Below are 24,462 nucleotides of genomic sequence, written 5' to 3' on the forward strand. Positions count from 1 at the left end.
TTGTTGTTGTTGACCTAATTCCATGTACACTTTAATTTGGCTAACATAACAGAATTGTTCCATTCTTTTTTTTTCTTTAAACACTCTTGTTATATAACACAAATGTAGTGGCTGTGGTAACTAGTCATTTATATGTGATTATAAGTTTATTTTATTTTTTATGAGATATGTTAATCGTCACACACACACACACATGTGATTGAACTCTATAAAACATGTAGTAAAATGTGTATTTCATTCAATGATAAGTTCTTTTCATTAGTTGCTTAGTCTGACTAACATAGCATCTAAAATAGTTGCTTCAGTAATTATCAGGCGCCTAACTAAGAGTCGTGAATTGCAAACAGGAGAAAATCAGGCGTCGACAACTTCACTTATCATGGAAGTTTGTTCAGCCCTAATAAGTTGATGTCTGACGAAATCTCGGCACAGATTTAAAAAGCTCGTTTGACTTTTGCCAAATTACGTCATCTATAGCGAAGACGACTAGTATACTGTGCAGCAGTTCGTTCTGTTCTAGTTTACGACTGTGAAACGTTGCCATTAAGAGTAAAAGATACTCGTAAGTTATTAGTATTTGATCACAGATGCCTTAGAAACATTGCTCGGATCTGATGGGATCACCGGGTAAGTAATAGTGAGGTTAGATACAGGGTATTACGGAATGATGGTAAATCAGTTGATGAGGTCATGAATCTTTATCGACTGAGATGGTTGGGTTCCGTGTGACTATCGTAATCAATAGTTGGAGACTGTGTGTGACATGGCTCAGAATCGATTACAATGGCGTAATTGTGTATAAACTCTTTATCTTCCCTTAAACCTTGGGATTATAATTGCTTCATATCTTTCTTTCTTCCTGTACTATCCTTACATACAACCTTTCTTTTATATATTATCACCATTAAATTAACTACTAATATGAATTTGGCGTTCATCTTGTTGTGCTAATGAGTGAGGTATGACAACTTGAACCGATGCATAAATGTGTCTGGTCCTACGTTATAGCTGACTGACTGACTCTTTTCATTAGTCGCTTAGTCAAACTTATCGTTAGGTTATATGATAAATAATACCTTCTTCTAAACATTACTGAAACAATATTAGACTAAACTGTTGTTGGCTAAAATACTGTTGGTTATCACATGCAATTTGGAAGATTCTTCCGGTCTCCCACATTGTCCGGACATTCCATGTACCTATAAAAATTGTAGCTCTGGTTGGTTATCACATAGCATTATAATAATAGCATAATAAAACTGGATTGTGGTTAACAGTGAAATCCAGAAGGTATCATTTCTTTCTATTTCGAACTTGGAACTTAGGTGTGTTTATTAAATCTGAATGTTGTTATAAACACAAAGTTCGAACTCACAGTCTATCACTACGATATATGAAATCTTATATTTTCTGTAAAAGTAATGTGTCACAATGAAGAGGTCGCTATAGAAATAAGTTTGCTATGTATTCATATGATAATGAGACAATAACAATGACACCTTCATTCTCTTAATCTTGGATAAAGGTTACATATTCATTCTATTTGTTCGTTCTCTCAAATTATAGTCTTCTGAATCCTTCATATCCTTTTCTTTTCTCTTTCCAAATTTATTTCTTGGGATTATACTCCTTGAATAAAATCGTCAAACCCTTACTCTTAGTAGTTCGACCACTATGGGATTTGAATCGACGACTGTATCTCTGTGCTAATATGGTATGGCAACTCGGACTGATATACGTACGTACGTACGAAGTTCTACGTTGTAACTGATTGACTGACTCTTGTTGATTTGAAGATTTATTCTTAATTTTATGAATCTGTTTTTCTGGACATAAAGCGTACGTGTGTGTGTATTTGTTTGAATCTATGTGATGTACACCATCAAATTATTCTATCTGTTTATCAAAACTTGATGAAAACAGTTTAGAAGGAGCTTAATTCATTCCTTATTACTTACTTACTTACGCCTGTTACTCCCAATGGAGCATAGGTCGCCGACCAGCTTTCTCCAACCCACTCTTTCCTGGGTTTTCTTTTCTAGTTCTATCCAACTTTTGTTCATTCTTCTCATGCCTATCTCCGCCTGTTGCTCCTATGGGGGCTACTGCCGGTCCCAAGCCCGGGTAAAGGAGGAGGGTTAGGCATGGGGTTAGCGACCCCATCCCGTAGAAAACCAACTGGCTAAAAAAAACGCTAACCAGAAAAAATTATTCAAACCATTTCATTCCTTATGACACTTATAATCAACGTTGAACCTGGCAACAATGTGTATTATGCCAAGTTACTATATCATTTCAGTACGATGAGATAGAATTAACAATATGTTTAGCTTAGGGGTTGAAAAAAATCTTGGTAAACACCATAGTGAGAACAACTGAAGATTGAGATTTTGACTCGAGAAGATGAAAATGAAAAAAGTTTTATATGAAGGATTACTGGAACTTAAGATGTATGAGAAGATAAAGTGTGAATGAATCTACATTGCTGTGAATAATTCTGAACCGTGTCATCAAACTTCACCAACGACTGATTGTGGTTATTTTACAGACCCTCAATCTTGTAGTTTCAACCTACCAACATGATTCAGATCACCAATAGACAGTGATTTTATGAACTGATGCTACGTTTCCATTTGTCCAATCCAAACTTTCTTTTAGCCTACTCCAAGCATCATAACGCATCATGCAAGCAGCAGGGGATTTCTTTTCGATCTATGTCTTGTTATCGCTTAACTTTTCCATCTTCATCCTATTCTACTTATCCATGTTGGTTTCAAAATTACATTAGAGCAAGAAATAACACATTTATTTATAGATAAATGATAAAATGCAGAGTTTTCTGTTAGCACTGAGTAACAATGCCAAGATATATTGGAATGCTAATGAGGTATGGCAACTTGGACTGAAGCATATATGTGCCTGATCCTACGTTGTATATCATCATTACATCTCAAGTGTATACTTAATTTTTCAATGTTTATATGTAACATTCATTGAAATACACTTCAATTGATTCAATTTCAAAGATGTATATTGTTAATAGGTGGAGTCTGAAAATTGAAACTGTATGTTTTCATATTATTTAAGTCAGATATTATTAGTAAGATTGACGTACTTCGTTATATGGTTACTTAACATTATTCATAAGGAAATATCTGTTATCTACCGCCCTGTCTCCTACAAAGAAATACAATTTATAACTGAATTGTTTGTATCCGATGATGATAATGATTATTTTATTTATTTATTTAAACACATAAATATTGGTACAAGGGGGCACCGGATATATATGCGCCACATAAATCTCATTTCATTTGTGTAAGGGCTGTGATACTGCTTTGGTTTCCAAACCGGAGCAGGCGGTTTTCTTACGGAGCCAAACCCTGAGCATTTGACCTAAAGGTCTGATCCACATGGCAGTGGAGCATCGTGAGAAAATGCAGTCCCATGGTACTTGGTGTTCAGTGATTGATTCATACGCCATTTGTCCCCTCAGTATACTGTAGCCCATGTGCACCATTAGTTTGGAATCAGGGTTTTCCAACTCCCCTAGATATGGACTTTCCGTGTCCACTAAGTCAGTTAAAGCGCCAGACATTCGGTTTTCGTCCTCTCAATTTCGTAAACAACAGCAATCCCGTGAGAAGGCAGTGAGTAGGACTTGTGTGGCAGAGGCTATATACGCATGGCCATGTGACAGCATTTGGAGAGGGAGAGCGTACTCTCTCCCCTCTCAGCCGTACCAGGGCATTCGGTGGCATGACAATGATTATTAACTTGATAGATGTATATAGTATTAGAAAGCAAAAATTAACCAAGATTATCAAATAACGAACCCTCAGTGCATGATATAATATACCCTTGTGAGCCAGGGTAATTTTGCACTGGTTTTCAGAATAACCAGACACCATCTAGACTTTCATGAGAAAACGCAAACAGTACAGCTCAATTCCGTTTAACAGGAGAGCCAGACGCTGTCCAGGCTTAACCCAATTAGTACAGCTCAATCTCGCCCTATAGGAGAACCAGACACTATATAGGCTTCAACGTTACAATACGAACAGCACAGCCCAATCCTGTGGCGCAACCACTCAGGTACGAAACACCCTGGTGGACTAGTGCATAGTACTGTTATAAAATTTCCTCTTAAAGCCCTCAACTTTCTATAAATATAATCAATATTGTTTTTTTTTGGAAAGAACTTTGAACAATCTTTGTTGTTGTTCTTTTCTTGGTTTTATTAGTTCATCTGTGTATTTCATATCTATCCATTTATCCTATGTGTGTACCGTTAAAAATCTTCCCCCTATTCTTTTTTCTTATGTGATTTCATTTGTAGTTACTTATAGGTTATTTATTTATAGATATAGCATTTATATGATGTGGATGATATGGATCATTTTATTATAAACATATACAAAGTTAGTTGGGTGAATAAGGAAAGAGAGAGAGAGAGGCAAAAGATGATCAGTCATAAAAGTGGTAGTAGTAGTAGTAGTAGTTATGGTAGTGTAGTGTGGTCTACTTATATCCTCATAAGTAGTATATGGTGATGGTTAGACATAGAATGTATTTTGTCAGAAGACTGATAAGGGAAGAACTAAAATGAAACGCAATCGGTAGGAAAATGCATGAATAATGGAATTAGAGAAAATGATTTGATATTTACTGAAGGAACAGTGAAGATTGAGACAATTGATTGATAGTTTGCAAATTAACTGTTCACTAGATGGTTGTCAGAATTTTGCGTAAATACATTCGATTGTCCCACCTCGTGTCTTTTTCACTACAGTAGTAATGTGTTGTATAATATCTAGGAGAATCAGATACACATCTTTAATTCTCTAGTCTTTTCCGTTTTCCGGTGTGCCCACTACTGTTTTTTTTGTGGTGTTTACAATAGCGATAATAATACTAATAGTAGTAATAATCAATTCATTACTATTATTATTCTGTGCACTGCGTTGTATTTCATATATTGACATGTTTTTTTATAAATTAATAACATATTATTGACGTATATTACACTATTTTTGATAGCTGGCTATGGGTCGCGTCAGAATAGCTAGCTTATCGGTCTTTGGTCACAAATCTTTGTTCCGTTCGCTACTAGTGAATTCGAAACACTTCAGACATAACATACTGAATCTACGATCTAATAAACTTCATTGCTAAACTATTAGTTATTCATATCGTAAGAAGTTAACTTATGTACGTATATGTATATATACTCTTATTTACCACTGATACCCCTCATGGAGAAGCATAGACCGCCCACCAACATTCTTCATATAACTATCATCAGCAATCCTTTCCCGTTGTTCCCAATCGCTATTCATTCTTTTGATAATCAAATTCCAGTTCCCGACTCAATATGTTCTTTGAGTCTCATCTTTAACTTTTAACTTGAAGATTCCGAGTTAGGTGTTGCCTGATGATACTGTTTGATGATTCGCAAAATGTATATCCTATCCACTTCCAATGTGTTTTCCTAATTTTCTCTTAAACTGGATGTTGAATTGCTGTCTACTTCAGTAGGTTGTTGCTGATGGTATCATGTGGTGAACAGTCATTGAATTTGTTGTGTAGACAACTGTTCATAATTATTTGTGACTTTTTAATGATGATTGTGATAGTTGTGCAAGTTTCAATTGTGTAGAATGGAACTGTGTAGACGTTTGTATTAAAGATTGTGACTTTGATGTTGTTTGACATTTGATTAGAGTTGTGGATGTTTGTGAATTATAGGGATACTAATCTTGGTTTTCCAATCTGTGCCTTCATATGTTTATCAGCTCCCTAGGTACGTCAAACTTTTCACTTGTTCCAGAACATCTCCATCAAGTATGATTGTGTTGGTGGTTCTTATATTGTATTTGAGGATCTACTACTGTAGAGTCTGTTGTTACACTGTATGTATTCATCGAGATTTGTTGGTGTGTATAGGATAGAAGAGCTAGGTAATCAGCGAATTCCAAATCGTCTATTTACCTGCAACCTATCCCTTGTAGACGATCTCCTCAGACACACAGTAATATCGTAGAAGGACCTGTAAAGTTCTCCTATCTACACTGGCAAATACTTCCTCATTATGTATTGTAATTTTTTATTAATTGGTTATGATATGTGTTTTGAAGAATCAATCCAAACAAAAATTGTGATGTTCTAGTTGAAGTAGAATAATGATTATAATTGATTAGTTATTGTGTAGAGACTAATATCATGTTGAAGTAGTCATTTAGGTGTGAAGGGGAACTCTGTTGATCGAAGTTGTAATGTTATTGTGATTGTTCTAATTAACTTGACATTACGTGTGGCATATTTCTATATTATGTCTTTGTATGTATTGTGTAGAAAACTCTACTCAGCATAATTTTCATTCGAATTAGTGCTCGTTGGGCAGGCGTTGCTGATCCCATGCTCAGTCTTTCTTGATCTGGGTTTGGGACGAGCAGTAACCCTGAAAGAGCTACTGTCGTATATATATATATATATATATATATATATATATATATATATATATATTCCAGCCGAATTGAGGACTGTGTGCGAAAGCGTTGCAATTCCCATTTGGTATGGAGGAACTGGCCTGTGCTGAGCGGCTACATTCCGTTTCCTTTTATTTCGATTCGTTTTCGGTTGTGCTAATGTAAAGTTTGAAGTTGTGTATGCAAAACTATTTCATTTTAGTTTGAGACTTTTTAGCATCAATGAACATATAACGACCATATATGGGATAGAAAGTGTAAGGACCCTCAGATTTAACGGGAATCATGATGATGATATTCAGTTGCTGATTTATTGTAGTTAAATGATTTAGATTTTTCAGCTCAGTCTTGAGTAATGCTAGAGGTATGAGGGCAGTTATCACTTCCTGGATGCCCACACCGTGGAAGGGTTCTTTCAGAGGTACATAAAAAGAAATTGGATTAGTAGTGGTCTTAGTGACCTGAGAGCGTGATTGTAGTGCCCAAGGGACAACTGCTCAGAACCAGTCACACACGACCGTTCTGTGGGTAGTTTTCGTGTTAGCTCCTTACTTGTTGGGACCTTACCGCCGGAGACGGAAATCTGTGGGATAAGGTGAGGTGCTCATTTTTAGGGTTGACCTTTTCTAACCCCACCCCTCCTTGTGGGAAGGCAGCATCACTGTTATGCTGGTTGTCTGAAGGAAACACATTACTGCTGTCACACTTCTGTACAGTCGGCAGTACGACTTCACCTTCGGACCTTGGGATTGCTGCTTTTAGTCTTACCGCTCTTTAACCGACCTGTCTGGTATGGTAGGACCTTGAGGAACGACTGTTACAGCCAGTATATCTCGATTGGTTCATCACGATAGGCAATCACGACCACCACATCAAGGTAGCAGCAACTGTCGGGGATTTTTCAGTTACAACCCATTTGTTTGTTATTGAACCATTATCAACGACAACTGGCCTAACTTCCAATTCATTCAACTGTACAAAACACAATTTCCATTTCGAAACAGTGAGCTCATATATACATATAATTCATTGTAATCATTGTCTACTAGTTCCGTACAATGTTAATGGTATTTTATTTACAATCATAATATATATTTTATATAGTTAAGATCATGAGTCAATTGAAGGTAGACCATCGTGGAAAACCTGGAATAACTAGACGACCGTTTCGTCCTATTGTGGGACTCCTCAGCAGTGCGCAATCCACGAAATCGCGTGACGAACTTTTATTGTACTGAGGTAGATACCTGTCTCTACCTGACATGGATTAGCTCCACTGGCCACTGCCGGCTCAGTGGTCTATCGGTTAAGTGCTCTGCGCGAGACTTGTTGGTCCTAGGTTCGAATCCTGCAAGGCGGGACCGTGGATGTGCACTGCCACGGATGATTCACACAATAGGACGAAACGGCCGTCCAGTACTTCCAAGTTTTCCATGGTGGTCTAGCTTCAATTCCTATGATTTCAACTATTTAAAATTACAAAAATCTCCACAAACCCCTCTGTGATAATATAAATTCATGATTTCTGTATACATATGTTCTCCAAGTGTTATCAGTTCTTGATGAGAATTAGCTTCAGATTACATAATAACTTTTATGTAATATCTCTTCAGTATCTAATTTAATCTATTCCTTTTCTACTATTATTTATTATTTTAGTATACTCAACCGATTGGTGGAGGAGATATCAATTCAACCGCCCAATCATTCAATAATAGTGATGATTCATCTACAAGTATTCATTCAACATCATTACAACTCCCAGATGTTTATTTACAGTCGGCGAATCCTATTTCAACAGTGAAAAAATCTAATTCTTATGAATTCGATGATGAATCTTCAACAATGTTATTACCTACCAATACATCTACTATCCCTACTATTGTAAATGATCATATTGATAAAAGTATAAATGATCAGTTAGATTTCTTAAATACAAATTCTATCTGTACAACTATGGTCCCTTCTACTAATACTACTACTACTACTAATAATAATAGTATCCTATCAACAATGTGTAATGCTACAAATACACTAATATCCATGACATCATCATCATCATCAACAACAACAACAATGCCCATGACTAATCTTTCCTCTATACATAATCATTCTCTTACATGTAATCAGCATCATTTCCATAATGCTACTAGTACTACTAATACTAATACTGATACTTCAACCACAACATGTACAGTTAAATCAATAAATCATCAACAAATCTCATCGAATAATACTATGATCACTAATCCTATCGACAATAATAATAATAATCATCAGCAGCAACAGCATCATCATCATCATAGTAATAATGATAATAATCATACAATTGGTACATTAGAACGTAATAATTTAAATAAAAAATGTAAATCTAAAATGACTGATGAAATGATACAAGAAAAACTTCGAATGATTGTTAGTATTGGTGATCCAAATAGAAAATATCAAAGATTAGAAAAAATTGGTCAAGGGTAAGATGATACCTTTTTTTATACAATGATCATATTGTATATGTATTATATTGTCGATAATAGTCAGATTATTATTGGTTGGTGGACACGGAAAGTTCACACTTAGGGGAGTTGGAAAAACCCTGATTCCAAACCAATGGTTCACATGGGCTGACTCCAGTATCCTGAAGGAACAAATGGCGTACGAGTTAATCGTTGGTCACCGGCTAACATGGAACTTCATCTCCTTACGATGCTCTACTGCCTTGTGGAGCAGATCTTTAGGTCAAAGGCTCTGGTTGTTGCCCCCTAAGAAAACCACCTGCTCTAGTTTGGGCACCTCGGCAGTATCACAGTCCTGACACAAATGAAATGAGATTTGTGTGGCGCATATATATCTGGTACCGCATTGTATCAATATTTATGTGTTCAAATAAATAAATAAGTAAGATTATCATTATTCATCCTAATTGTTTGTATTAATGTTGCTCTTGTCCTTTAGCTTAGATATATGTACGTTTAAGTCGGTTAGCATGTTTCTAATGTAAGTGGTGCAAATTTGTTGGGCAATACATTTTACACCCTGAAAAATGACAGCTGTAATACCGTATACATCAGCTTCACTCTCGGCGAGACTATAATTTATGGAGGATCTTTGAAGGAATCTAAAGTGACCTTGAGAAATGTTAGCCAATCAGGAGACGGTATTGAGTAAAATATATATTATACAAAACCAAAGAATTGAAGTGGATGCACTTCTTTTACATGGTCCAAGGTCAAGGTTGGAAAGAGATTCAAAGGTTCTAAGATATTATTACATAGGGTAGAGGAACTCATCCATATGGCTCCATAATAGCCGGTCTCTGGAGCCATGATAAGGTTGCAAATACTATTTCATTTTTATTTATTTATTTAAACACATAAATATTGGTACAAGGGGCCACCAGATACATATGCGCCGCACAAATCTCATTCGATTTGTGTGGGGGCTGTGATACTGCTCACGTGCCCAAACTGAAACAGGTGGTTTTCTTAGGGAGCCACATCCGGAGCATTCGACCTAAAGATCTGATCCACAAGGCAGTAGAGCATCGTGAGGAGATGCAGTCCATGGTAGCCGGTGACCGACTATTGGTTCATACGCCATTTGTTCCCTCAGGCTACTGGAACCCATGTTCACCATTGGTTTGGAATCAGGGTTTCCCAACACCCCTAGGTGTGGACTTTCCGTGTTCACCAACCCGGTTAGAGCGCCAGACATTCAGTTTTCGTCCTCTCAATTTTGTAAACAACACCCCCGTCACGAGAAGGCAGTGAGTAGGACTTGTGTGGCAGAGGCTATATACGCGTGGTCATGTGAGAGCATTTGGAGAGGGAGAGCCTACTCTCTCCACTCTCGGCCGTACCAGGGCATTTGGGGACTAGAATGTACTCGCTTCGGCGGTACATATACTAAAATTGGAACGATACAGAGAAGATTAGCATGGCCCCTGCGCAAGAATGACACGCAAATTCGTGAAGCGTTCCATAGACTCTTTCAACCTCTAACACAGCCTCAATCTTGTTTGTGTGTACTCTGGCTGTGTAAGTTTGTCATTTTTATTACGCATATATCCCTACAATACTCATAACACTGAACAGCCGAAGCTTCAGTAACTTCTGCCAATATTGCAGCCAATGTTACTGGTGCTTTTATTATACAGTTCGCGGTAATTATTATAATTTGCCTTAGTCTCAATCTGGATCGAGCGAAAAAAGTTCCTATTCTAGCGGACGTCTTCCACCAACATAAATTACATCGAAGGACAACATCACCTAGGTAGTCTGCACAAGATCTACAATTCATTTGATTACCGCAATAACAAATAAAGGAACTTCTTAGTAGTCCTATTTATTGTAGTCTCTTAATTGTCAGGTTTTCTCTAAAATCCTCTATGAACCGATCGTACATGAGCATCAGGTATTGAAATTGACGCCGCGACCTTGAAATTTCTTAAACGCTTCTGATTGGCTCGTCCATAAATTATAGTCTCGCCAAGATTAATATGTTTATTTAAATTCAATCATATGATCAATTCAATCATTGTTAATTACAGGGTTTTAGCAACCGATTAAGCACCATCGAGTATAAAATCAATACATAGAAGAAAACAAATTAAGGAATCAGATAACAAATTACAACTGAAATACCCTGAATGTTAATAGACAGAATTCGTAAAAGATTAATTGTGTAGCACAATTATTAGTTAAGCTTTTTATTGTTCTTTTGATGAATTATTATTTTTACTATAGTTCAAGCCCATTCTCTATTGAGGTCATTGGTACTTATAACATTTATTAAATATATACCATTTATTAAATTTTCCTCTCCTAATTCTTTCTAAGTTAACTCTAAGTTTTACCAAGATATCAGTCAGTCAGTCAGCTACAACGTAGGACCAGGCACATGTATACATCGGTTCAAGTTGCCACACGTCATTATCACGACAAGATGAACACCGAATTCATAGAAGTAGTTAATTTAATTGTGGTGATATATAAAAGAAGGATATAGTACAGGAGGAAAGACAGATATGACGCAATTTTAATCTCATAGTTTAAGAGAAGACAGAGAGTGTACACATCTACGCCATTGTGATCGATTCTGAGCCATGTCACCTAGAGTCTCCAACCATTGGTTACGATAGTCACGCGGATCCCAACCAAATAGTTTGTATCTACCAACATGGCTCAGACTAGAAGTTAATGACTTTATGGACTGATGTCATGTTTTGGTTTGGTCGCCCCTAACTCTCTTCCAACCAAGTTATCAATAATTATTAAACAATTTTGGAAGTTCAGTTAGTGTAATATTGTAGCCACATTCTTAAACTTTAACTAATAGTTAAATACATCATTACCTGTTATGCCATCAGTAACCAAGTGTATTCAATGTTAAGAAGTTTACATCTTCAATTCAGAAGAGGATCATTATTATAAGCAAATTAAGTAATTTGATTATTTTATTTATCTTCATTGAATGATTCAAGAACAAGTGTAACATATTAAACCTTTGATAGGTTTAAGTTTAACTTAAAAGTACCTACCAATATCATGACATTGTTTATTCTACTTGTTAATCGATTGGCTGTAAACATCTCAATCCTACAGAAGGTCAGTTCGAACCTCAATAGTCTAATGGTATTGTTACAAATTGTTAAGCTGGATAACATATAGATCGAATGAGTTAGGGAGCTCAAATTCTTTAACGATTACAGGTGCAGGGTCTTGACGAGTGCTAAATAGCGTAAAACCTAGGTGCAAGGTTTTGTGCCCGACTGCCTGACACTCTGAAAGTTCATTATGTGCTGGGGGACGTATGCACAGAGTACCCGACCGTTGCTGCTACCTTGGTGTGGTGGTCGAGCTTGCCTATCGTGATGAAACAATCGAGCTATACTGGCTGGAACAATCGTTCCTCAAAGTCCTACCATACCAGACAGGTCGGTTAAAGAGCGGTAAGACTACAAGAAGCAAACCCAAAGTCCGAAGGCGAAGTCGTACTACTGACTGTACAGAGATGTGACAGCAGTAAGGTGTTTCCTTCAGACAACCAGCATAACAGTGATGCTGCCTTCCCACAAGGAGGGGTGGGGTTAGAAAAGGTCGAACATAAAAATGCATACCTCACCTTATCCCACAGATTTCCGTCTCCGGCGGTAAGGTCCTTTGAAGAACGGAGCTAACACGTCAAAAATCCCCCACAAAAAGTCTATGCGTGACCAGCCTCAAGCATTTGTCTCTTGGGCACTGAAGTCACGCTCCCAGGTCGTTAATACCAACACTAGTCCAACTTCCTTTTCAAGTCCCTTAAGAAATACCCTTCCACGGTGTGGGCAGCCGGGAATTGATATTAGCCCTCATACCCGTAACTGACTATGCACAGAGTAGCATGGATAAATAGAATAGAACGTACGATAAAGTGACCTGACTACTTAAAAAGTACGTATGCTAATGGATTTACATTTTTTTTTCTTAATAAAACTAATCAATAGAAAAGAGCAATAACACCACCACTACCACCACAGAATTTAGATAATCTAACTATTAAAATTTAAAAAAAGTTAATATAAATTAAAATTTCACATGTTTTTACACATGGAAACTATTTTGATCATTGAATAAGCCATATAATTGTCATCTAACTTTAAAAATCATAATTTGTTACTATGTATGTATGTGTTGCTTTTTTTTTCTACATAACTCAAATGAGCTGATGGTCACATGTTTAACTTTTACTTTTAAAGTACACCTTCCCCGTGATGTCCCTCCCTCTCTCTCTCTCTCTCTCCCCACCCCTTCTCACATACTCTCCTCTTTGTATACTCTTTGTACGCTGAATCAAATACCAAGTTTCTGTAGTAATACCATATATATATACACATATAGTTACATCATCTGTGTGCTTGCTTATGGACCTCCCTTCATATATCCTTGTTTAAGTAGTAAATCAGCATTATACAGAAAAAAAAGAAAAAAAAGCAACTTGTAATTCTATTTTATCGATCCAATTAATAGTTGTTAATAGCTGTTATAGTAATTGATGATTTAGTGTGTTGAATTAAGTATTGTAATGGTAGGTAGGTAGGTAGGTAGTAAATCATTCCTGCTTATACATACTTACACATATACTACTATTATAGAGATGTATACATTAAGAAAGAGTTTCATTTTGAATAAGATGCACACATTCCTTTTTAATACATCATTATTATTCTCATCATTATCATCATCATGATTTGTATGAGAATAATATGATAAATATGTTGAACAATTCATGAGATATTTAGTTATGATAATAATAATAATGAGTTGAGTCGAATTTTCAATCAATTCTATTTAATCAGTCAGTTAGTGTGGTCTTCAGGATGGTTTTCACTTCTTGGTTGCCCATACCATGGAAGAGTTCTTGTAGAGGTACCTGAAAAGCAAATTGGGTTAGAAGTGGTCTTAATGACCTTAGAGCGTGATTGCAGTGCCCAAGGGACAAGTGCTTGAGGTTGGTCATACACGACCTTTTTGAGGGTAATTTTTGTGCTAGCTCCCTACTTCTTAGGACCTTACTGCCGGAGACGAAAATCTGTGGCATGAGGCGAGGTGTACATTTTTAGGGTCGACCTTATCTAACCCCACACTTCCTTTGTGGAAATGCAGCATCACTATTATGCTGGTTGTCTGAAGGAAACACATTACTGCTGTCACACCTCTGTACAGTCAGCAGTACGACTTCGCCTTCGGTCCTTGGGATTGCTGCTTTGAGTCTTACCGCTTTTCAACCGACCTGTCTGGTATGGTAGGACCTTGAGGAACGATTGTTCCAGCCAGTATAGCTCGATTGTTTCATCACGATAGGCAAGCTCGACCACCACGTCAAGGTAACAGCGACGGTCCAGGTTATATTTAATAATCGATAATGTTTCTTAATTTCAAATGTGTCACCCTTCGTACACAAGTCTCCTTTTACCGTCTTTTTTGTTTTTGTTAGAAAAATTGGAACTGTTTCCGCTTTCATGTGTGTGTTGTAGAATGAAATACTTGCTTATTATCTAAGTAAAAGACTTCCATTGTATAACGTCGTTTGTCTTTTGTGTGTATTAACTACCCTGATATTCTTTAGTCAATCACTTAATTTATGAGAAAAAAAGTAAACTTATGGTATAAAGTTTGTTTTGTACATCACGAACTAGCCTTAGTTAGACAGCTATTATACATCCTGGTTCCGATCTATAGATGGAGTTACGGATGTACACTACTGATGAGTTCCAAACTAAGACTATAAAGTTGTATATTACTTCTTGGTTTTGAATGGTTGTCTAGCTGAAGTTAGTTTATGTGATAAGCTATACAATTTAACAATCTCCACCACTGTCTTACACTAATTGATTCAATGGGTCAATCAAAAATTGCCAAGCTGATAAATCCACATGATTGAACAAGAAGTGGATTTATTATACAAGGGATGAGATCGAAACGTTTAATTTCTTAAAGGACATAAATATATTTTAATACAAATAAATGAGAGTACAGTTGTTTCTTGATTCTGCTTAGCCAAGTAAACTTCCTTCCTCACTTTATCTTTTTTCTCGAGTAGCTAGGCGTTTGTGTATACGAAGAGTGCGTATTAGTATAGGGTCTTAAACACCTTATTTCACCTCAATCGATCACAGGATTGCGAATTCCAACCCCTACCTCACTTATTTTGGTTAAGCAACTATATTACAGTCTCACCTGTTGACTGAGTTGCTTTATTTCCAGAGGATCCTCAACTATTTTAAAATAACTAAAGAAACCCATTGCATCAATAAGCAAAATAATTAGGTTAGGGAAATGCACTCACAGCTTATTTAGTATGTGCTTATCAGTATCATCTATGTTGTATATTCTATACTATTTGGCACTCGTCAGCTTCATGTACCCGGTACGTCTCAGTCTCAATGTTCCTATTATTTATCATCATTTACCACAACTCCTTAGTTGTGGTTCTATGGATGATGCTACATAGTAGCTTACGAAATCAACAGACATGTCTCAATATAGAAGCGGATGAAATTTCTGCTATAGTTTTTCCTTAACAAATGCTACAGACACTTGAGAGTTCATACAAATATTCAGTAGACATGATAATAACGATGACAAGGAGAATAATAATATTAACAATCTTTCGTATGTCAAAAAATAGCTATCTCTTTCTAATGAGTTAAAGTTTTCCACAACTATCTGTTATGACTATGTTCCAACGTGCTGGAAATAAAATAATCTCACGTAACTATATGGCATCATCCTCTAAATTGACGGAATAATAAGTAGAACAAAAAAGATGAGTACTTACTTACATACGCCTGTTACTCCCAATAGAGCATAGGCCACCGACCAGCATTCTCCAATCCACTCTGTTCCCCGCCTTCCTTTCTAGTTCTATCTAATTATTGTTCATTCTTCTCATATCTGTCTCCATTTCTCAGTGTAATGTGTACTTTGGTCTTCTTCCTTTTCTTTGGCCTTGAGTATTCTATGTGAGGGCCATTAAGAGTAGAAAATACTCGTAAGTTACTAGTGTTTGACCACAGATATCTTAAAAATATTGCTCGCATCTGCTGGGATCACCGAGTAAGTTATAGTGAGGTCAGACACATAGGGTATTAGGCAATGATGGTAAATCAGTTGATGAGGTCATGAATCTTCATCGACTGAGATGGTTGGGCAACGTGTTACATATGCCTGAACACCGATTATCACGACGCGCTATGATGACTAGTATTGGCGATGATTAGAAGAGAGCTAGGGGCGACCAAACCAAAACGTGGAATCAGTGTTTGAATTCACTAACTTCTATTCTGAACCATGTTGGTAGATGCAGACTACTTGGTTGGGGTCCACGTGACTATCGTAACCAATGGTTGAAGACTGTGGGTGACATGGCTCAGAATCGATCACATTTGGATAGGTTTATACACTTTTCATCTTCCCTTAAACCTTGAGATTAAAATTGCTTCATAACTTTCTTCCTTCCTATACTATATCCTTATATACAACCTTTCTATTATATATTACCACCCCTAAATTAACTACTTCTATGAATTCGATGTTGATCTTGTTGTGCTTCTGAGTGAGGTATTGTTAAGTCGGCTTACAGTAAAATCTATCAGAGCCTCCAGAAGCTCATAAAGAGCCCCAACTAATCAGCGATTAATTAGAAGCTATGCTACTAAAATACCGAGATCCTGATTGGCTGTTTAACACACTGCTACTATGGAAACTCAAGGTCTCTTAATTACTATAAAGTCCCTGTATTTTCTGTACATGAATGAACCCTGTAGTAAAGTGCTTCTCCCGTACTTTGTGCCTTTTCTCTGGTCTTCAAGTTGCTGTATAGTTCTAGCTCGGGGATACGGGACTAGCTTAGGGAAGCAAATATAGCGTTCACAATCGGCCAGACGTAACAGGTATGGCAACTCGAACCGATGCATATGTGTCCCTGATCCCTACGTTGTAGCTGACTGACTGATTGTTAGGGCTTGCCTAGTGACACAGTTGGATGTTTTCCTCAATATGAATACACCACGAACTTAATGCATATCGGAAACATTATACAACATCTAAGCTAACAATCATATTTAGTTTAACTGTATATACTATACATTTCTGGGTGTTTATCTATTTCACATTCGCACATAAACGTGCTCTTTTGAAGTAGATTTTTTTTTCTATATTTTTAATTCATTTTCACATAGCATCAATATCACATATATATATATATACATCACCCTTGTATACAAATGTGTTTCATGTTCAATTAAGCTGTAATTAGGTTGTTTTTTTTTCTTGGCACAGACATATAGATTATGTTTATGTGGTTGTCGGCGACTATGGTAATAACATATGTTATTCTATAAATTATCAATGATACTTGTGTTTTTCTAATTTTTTTTCTTTTTTTGATTCGATTGATATTATGAATAGTAGATCAATGTTAGACCACCATTGAAGATCTGGAAGCATTGGATGGTTATTTCGTCTTAGTATTGGTACTCAATGATCTAGAGATTAAGCGTTTGCGTGCGAGATCGAAGATCCTGGGTTCGAGTCCCTTGTACAGGATCGTAGATGTGCATTGTTGAGGAGTCCCTATACTAAGATGAAACGACCATTTATTGGTGGTCTAAAATTGATCCATTCATTATATCTATATAAACTCAACAATCTCTACAAACCTATACTGATTTCTTTTTTTTATGTTTAACTATTATTCTATTAAGGATAGCCTATTATCGGATTTATGGAAAACCTGGTGGTCTAGCTTAAATTGACTCACGCTTTCAACTATGAAAATACTGAAATCTCCACAAAACCCCTTCTGATAATTATGTGATAATCTTGTGATTTTACAGTCACTTTTAAGATGGTTAACAAAGTCTTGTTTAAACCAGAAGTATTTCATAATCGAGATTATGACATCGGTTTTGAGTTTAGTGATTTTAGGTAGTTTTTCTCTACTGGTTTTCTCTAATACTCAGTTTTTCAACTTTTATGTATTTATTTGAACACATAAATATTGGTACAAAGGGGCATCGAATACATATGCACCACACAAGTCACTTGATTTGTGTGAGGGCCGGGATACTTCTCGGGTTCCCAAACCAGAGCAGGTGGTTTTCTCATGGGGACCACACCCTGAACCTTCGACTTAAAGGTCTAATCCACAAGGCAATGGAGAAACGTCAGGAAATACAGTCCTACGGTAGCCTGTGACCAACGATAGGTTCGTATGTCATTTGTTCCTTCAGGTTCTTGGATCCCATGTACACCATTGGTTTGCTATCAGGGTTTTCCAACTCCCCTAGATCGATCCTCCATATCCATCAACCCGGTTAAAGTACCGAACATTCGGTTTTCGTCCTCTGAATTTCGTAAACAACAGTAATTCTGTGAGAAGGCAGTGAGTAGAAGTTGTGTGGCAAAAGCTGTATACGTATGGCGATGTGAAAGCATTTTGAGAGGGAGAGTTAACTCTCCTCACTCTCGACCGTACCAGGGCATTTGGAAGCGAATCAGATTTATAAAATGATGATATGGGAAAATACTGTATTGAAATTATTATTTATTTTGTATACTTTACAAACTCATTGATTTACATGGTATGCATGGTCTGCATAGAACTAAGTTGAGCATTTACCTACTACTATTGGTTTTAACGCGGTCTTTTACACTTTTGAAGCAATCAATCCCTTTGATAAATTTCCATAGTGTAATAAGAGGACGAAGATTATCACAACAATGTGATATATATTAGCGCAATACATTTCGTAAAATTGATCTTAACTTGGCTATTGTGGTGTTGTATGAAAGTATAAAAGAGCGTAATACTAAGGTTTACTGAAGCCTTAGCCATATACGAAAATTCAAACCCTCCTTTGTGTATTCAAAAACAGTTTGTTGTCACCTTAAATCTACCCTGGTAATATTAATTTATTATCCAGAGTGATTAGGTGTCAAATTGTTTTCACATTATTTCCTTTATCATTTTCATATTTGAAAGCATGAGTCAATTGAAGCTAGACCACCATGGAAAACCTGGGAGCACTTGACGGCCGTTTCTTCCTATTATTGGTCTCCTCAACAGTGCGCATTCACGATCCCACACTCGCGAGATTCAAACCCAGGACCTACCAGTCTCGAGCCAGAGCCCTTAACCGATAAACCACTGAGCCGGCAACCAGTGCTTCCAGGTTTTCCATGGTGGTGTTGCTTCAACTGACTCACGCTTTCAACTATAAAAATACTAAATCTCCACAAAACCCCTTCCTTTATCATTCTTGTCTATTCTTACGCCCCATTTCCAGTCTAGTTGACTTTCTATTTTTATATATAAATGTTCTTAACAAGTATATTAGGTGTGATCAGATTGTTCGAAATGTATTGCGCTAGTATCTCATCACATAGTTCTGATAATCTTCGTCTTCTTTTTACACTTTATCATGACAATAAAGAATTTGCCCTAATAATTTTAAACATTTACCAGATTTATATAAAGGTGATATACATCTACCACAGTTTACTATATGATGTAAAATAAAGATATTCTGTTTTGTTTTTTTTCCTTATAATTTTGTACAAAAAAGGGGAAAGGGAGTGAGATACAAAACACATCTAAATAACTGCCCCCAAATGCCCTGGTACGGCTGAGAGTGGCGAGAGTCCGCTCTCACTCTCGAAATACTCTCACATAGTCATGCTTATATAGCCTCTGTCACACAAGTCCTACTCATTGCCTTCTCATGGCATTACTGTTGTTTATGAAAATGAGAGGACGAGAAGCGAATGTCCGGCGCTTAACCCGGGTCGATGGACACGGTGAATCCACCTAGGGGAGTTGGAAAACCCTGATTTCAAACCAATGGTGCACATGAGCTTGAGTATCCTGATTGAACAAATGTCATATGAACCAATCATCGGTCACCGGCTACCATGGGACTGTATCTCCTCACGATTCTCCACTGCCTTGTGTATCAGACCTTTAGGTCAAAGGCTCTGGGTGTGGCCCCCTAAGAAAACTATCTGCTTCAGTTTGGGCACCTGGGCAATATCACAGCCTTCACACAAATCAAATGAGATTTGTGTAGCGCATATATATCTGGTGCTCTTTTGTACCAATATTTATGTGCTTAAGTAAATAAATAACTAAAAGTTCATCACTTTTTTTAACCACCAACCTAATTGGGTTTTCTTTTTCATCACTCACTTCTCTAAATTATATTGTCTGACATAATCATTTTCAATAAAATAAAACAGAAAACAAATTCACTTAGTATTGTTTGTTTGAATCTTCTTACTGATGTTAAGGACTGCAACTGATCAATCTCTAATTGGCATATGTGCATACTGTGCATATTGCCTCGATATAGCCTTAATTCACAAGTATTCTAAGCAAGCATGAATAGTGGCTAGCAGTGGAATCCAGTTTGACGCGCGTTTTGTCCTATTTGGGACTCGTCAGCTGGATGTCTCTGCATCTCAGATTTTTTGATGTTCACTGTGAGACTCGAACCGAGTACCTTTCGCTTCAAACACCATCACTTTATCCACTCAGCTACTGAGTCCTGATAGCCACTTGCTTGTGCTATTGGGTGACGTTTTTAAATTCACTCAGTATTGTTTGTTTGGATCTTCCCATGGATGTGTTAGGACTGTAACTGGTCAGTCTAATCTCCTTGAACAAATACAATATCTATGTATAATCTATGTATAGTGTATGTTTGGCTTAGGAGTGTTTCTTCCATCTTCCTTCAATATCTATATACACACTCCTGTGTAATCATATATTCCATATAGATATAATTGAATGCCATTCATCATATCATTATAAGAGGTAGACAAAAATATATATATGACATCTTAGTAATAAAAAAATTTTATTACCTACTTGTTTTAGTGAATAAGACAATAAATGCTGTTTCTTTCTTTTTTAATGAGGTAAAAAAAAAAATAGACGTTCCACTTCATACATTACAGTATCATTTTATTATTATTTCAATGGTAACTAAACTAGGAATATTGATTAGATATACATAAAAGATCTTTTTTTTTTTTAGTATATTTGGATGAAAGCACTAAAAAGCTGTTTCGTCTTAGTATAACAATTCACAACCTCACTATGGATTAAACGTGAGACTTTCACATATCAGTCAGTCAGCTAAAACGTAGGACCAGGCACATATATGCATCGGTCCAAGTTGCCATACCTCACTCATTAGAACAACAAGATCAACACCGGATCCATAAAAGTAGTTAATCTAGTGATGGTAATATATATAAAAGAAAGATTGTATATAAGGATATAGTACAGGAAGAAAGACAGATATGAAGCAATTTCAACCTCAAGGTTTAAGGGAAGATGAAGAGTGTACACACTTACGCCATTGGGATCTGTTCTGAGCCATGCCACGCAGAGTCTCTAACCATTGGTTACGATAGTCACACGGACCACAACCAAGTAGTCTGAATCTACCAAAATGACTCATACTAGAAGTTAATGACTTTGTAGACTGAAGCCACGTTTTGGTTTGGCCGCCCTTAACTTTCTTCCAACCATCTCCTATACTAGTCATCATAGCACGTCGTGGTAATCGGTGTTCAGGCATACGTAACACGTTGCCCAACCATCTCAGTGAATGAAGATTCATGACCTCATCAAATGATTTACCATCATTCCGTAATACCCTGCGTCGAACCTCACTATTACTTACCCGATGGTCCCAGTAGATGCTAGCAATATTTCTGAGACATCTGTGGTCAAATACTAGTAACTTACGAGTATCTTCTACTCTTAATGGCCATGTTTCACAGTCGTAAATTAGAACAGAGCGAACTGCTGTGCAGTATACTCGTCCCTTAATTGATAGACGGATATCTCGTCTTCGCCATAGGTGACGTAAGTTGGCAAAAGCCAAACGAGCTTTTCGAATCCGTGACGAGATTTCGTCAGACACCAACCCATTAGCACTGATCAGACTTCCTTGTGACTGCTTAGCCTTCAGATCACGTAATATTGCGAACTGACTAAAGTTTAAAATGTAAACTATTGGATGCCAACTCAGTGATATGAAGATTAAGCGATTCCACTCAAGTCTGGGAGTTCTTAGTTTCGTTCTTGATGATTCATATCTATAAAAGAACTTATATATGATTAACCACTTACAAAGAATCCGCATCCAAGGTCAAATAAAGTTATCCTGATTATTATTATTTGATTGATAGTAATAATAATAGGAGAGAGGATGTGGCAAAATATAGAGATGCTTCCTAAAAGGTTACAATCATTCATGAGCACTAAACTATTCTCTCTTTTAAATTCACTTGGTATTGTTTACTTAAATCTTACTATTCATATTTAAGACTGCAACTGATCAATCTCTTATTGACATATGGGGATCCTGTGACTATTGCCCCAATATTGCCTTTCTTCACAAGCATTATAAGCAAAGATAGATAGTAGCTATTAGCGGAATCCAAGACGTGCGTTTTGTCCTATTTAGGACTCGTCAGCTGGATGTACCTTCATCTTAGGACCCAGTAGTTAAATAGATAACGCGATGGCGTTTGAAGTGAACCGTAATGGGTTCAAGTCTCGGAGTGAACACCAACTCTGGGATGCAGGTACATCCAGCTGATGAGCCCCATATAGGACAAACTGGATTCCACTGCTAGCCACTATCCATCTTTGCTCATTATCTCTTTAGTTGAGAAAACTTTTGAAGCAAAAACAGAATTTTAAACAGAAAAAGACACAAGTTCATCTTATCTCGTTAGATTCTCATCAGATGCTTACAGCCGGTAATATTTAAGAAGTTGCTATGCTTAAAGAGATCACGAGATCACTTAAAATCAACGAATGGAATGAAAGATCGGCGACACAATGACAACATAAACTAAACTATTCCGATATATCCCAGCCCTGATAATTAGAGGGAGAGGATCGGATTCAGATGAAGAAAAGGTATGTTCCACAAGCACATAACTCAAAAGTATATATACAGCATAAAAATGTTCTCGGGAAACGTCACAAAAAAAGTATATTAGAAGACGAGACGAACCAATGACATTAAGGGTTTTTTTTCAAATGGGAAATACAACTTGATGGTAGAAATGGGCGCTTTTGGAGCGAAAGTGAGGAATCCAAGTTTCTGAAATAAAATTATAACATTAAAACATTTACCAAATGATTTCTATGAATTTAGCATCCCCAACAGAAATCATAATTGCTAATACGTCGAAGAAAGTGTACATGAACTTTATTTAATTTCAAATCTTATATCACATTGTAAGCAAAAATGGATAGTGGCTAGCAGTCGAATCCAGGACGCGCGTTTCGCCTTATTTGAGACTCGTCAGCTGGATTTACCTGCATCTCAGAGTTGATGTTCACTCCAGGACTCGAACCCAGTACCTTTCGCTTGAAACGCCATCGCGTTATCCACTCAGCTACTGAGTCCTGATAGCCATTTGCTTGTGCAATGGGGTGAAGTTTAAATTCAATTAGTGTTACTTGTTTGAATCTTCCCTGGATTCCACTGCTAGCCACTATCCATCTTTGCTTATAATGCTTGTGTATTAAGGCTATATCGAAGCAATACGCACAGTATGCACATATTCTAATAAAAGACTGACCAATTGCAGTCCTAAACATCAATGGGAAGATTCAAACAAGTAACACTAAGTGAATTATATCGCATTGTCTAATATAGTCGATAATGGATGATAAAATTAGCAAATATGATATAGTCACTTACAACTGGTTGGTACCATAACTTTAGTGCAAACTTTATAATTAAAATTATAAGTAGAACCTTGACAGTGATCACTCAATGATTTCATCAAGTCTTTTTCTTATGGTCAACCTTCAAGATGAAATTTTTTACATTTCAAAGAGGAGACGACGAATAGATGCTATCAAATACTACTGTATTATGAATAATTTGATTTATGATTAGTAGTTTGAGAATATTGTGCTTACCTTTGATTGGAGAGCTTTCAGATTACAATTAGAAGCTCGAAGTCGGACTTTTGACTGTATTAGATTGCAACGTCAGTATGATATTTGGTATAATTCAAAAGTGATTTAAAATATAAACATAGGCTTTAAGTAGCGCACAACACTAGAAGTTGGTCATTATCAGGTTTTTGGGATATTATACATTAACTTTTACACACACATGTAGCGTGAAGTTTACAGTTCAACCTTGTCTGGATTAGCAAATATAGATTGTTCTGAGGGATCCTGGACCAAAACGAAACAACTGTTCATTACTTCTTGTTTCCTCATCCGAAGGTTTATTTTGAACTTTGAGAGGTGATTCTCGACGCCACAGTGAAAAACTGTGACCAATATAATTCAACTATATCAGGAGTGGGATAAATATAACCAATGACAGTGTTTGACTGAACTTAATAGTCCAAGACATCAGATTCCAACTCAATGACCTGCACTT

The 24,462-nt window shown here is 36.7% G+C and overlaps 1 protein-coding gene across 1 annotated transcript in view; it reads left to right on the forward strand.

Moving 5' to 3' along the window:
* Smp_179800 (serine/threonine kinase) overlaps positions 1 to 24,462 on the forward strand; it is a gene marked incomplete at both ends in the record, with an annotated part of 68,505 nt that overhangs the window by 28,222 nt on the left and 15,821 nt on the right. The window contains 2 exons of the mRNA XM_018792887.1: positions 8,148 to 8,394; positions 8,830 to 8,959. Coding sequence (XP_018647203.1) covers positions 8,148 to 8,394; positions 8,830 to 8,959 — 377 coding nt within the window. The remainder of the gene's footprint in view (positions 1 to 8,147; positions 8,395 to 8,829; positions 8,960 to 24,462) is intronic.

Source organism: Schistosoma mansoni, assembly GCF_000237925.1.
Source record: "Schistosoma mansoni, WGS project CABG00000000 data, supercontig 0208, strain Puerto Rico, whole genome shotgun sequence".
Lineage (NCBI taxonomy): Eukaryota > Metazoa > Platyhelminthes > Trematoda > Strigeidida > Schistosomatidae > Schistosoma > Schistosoma mansoni.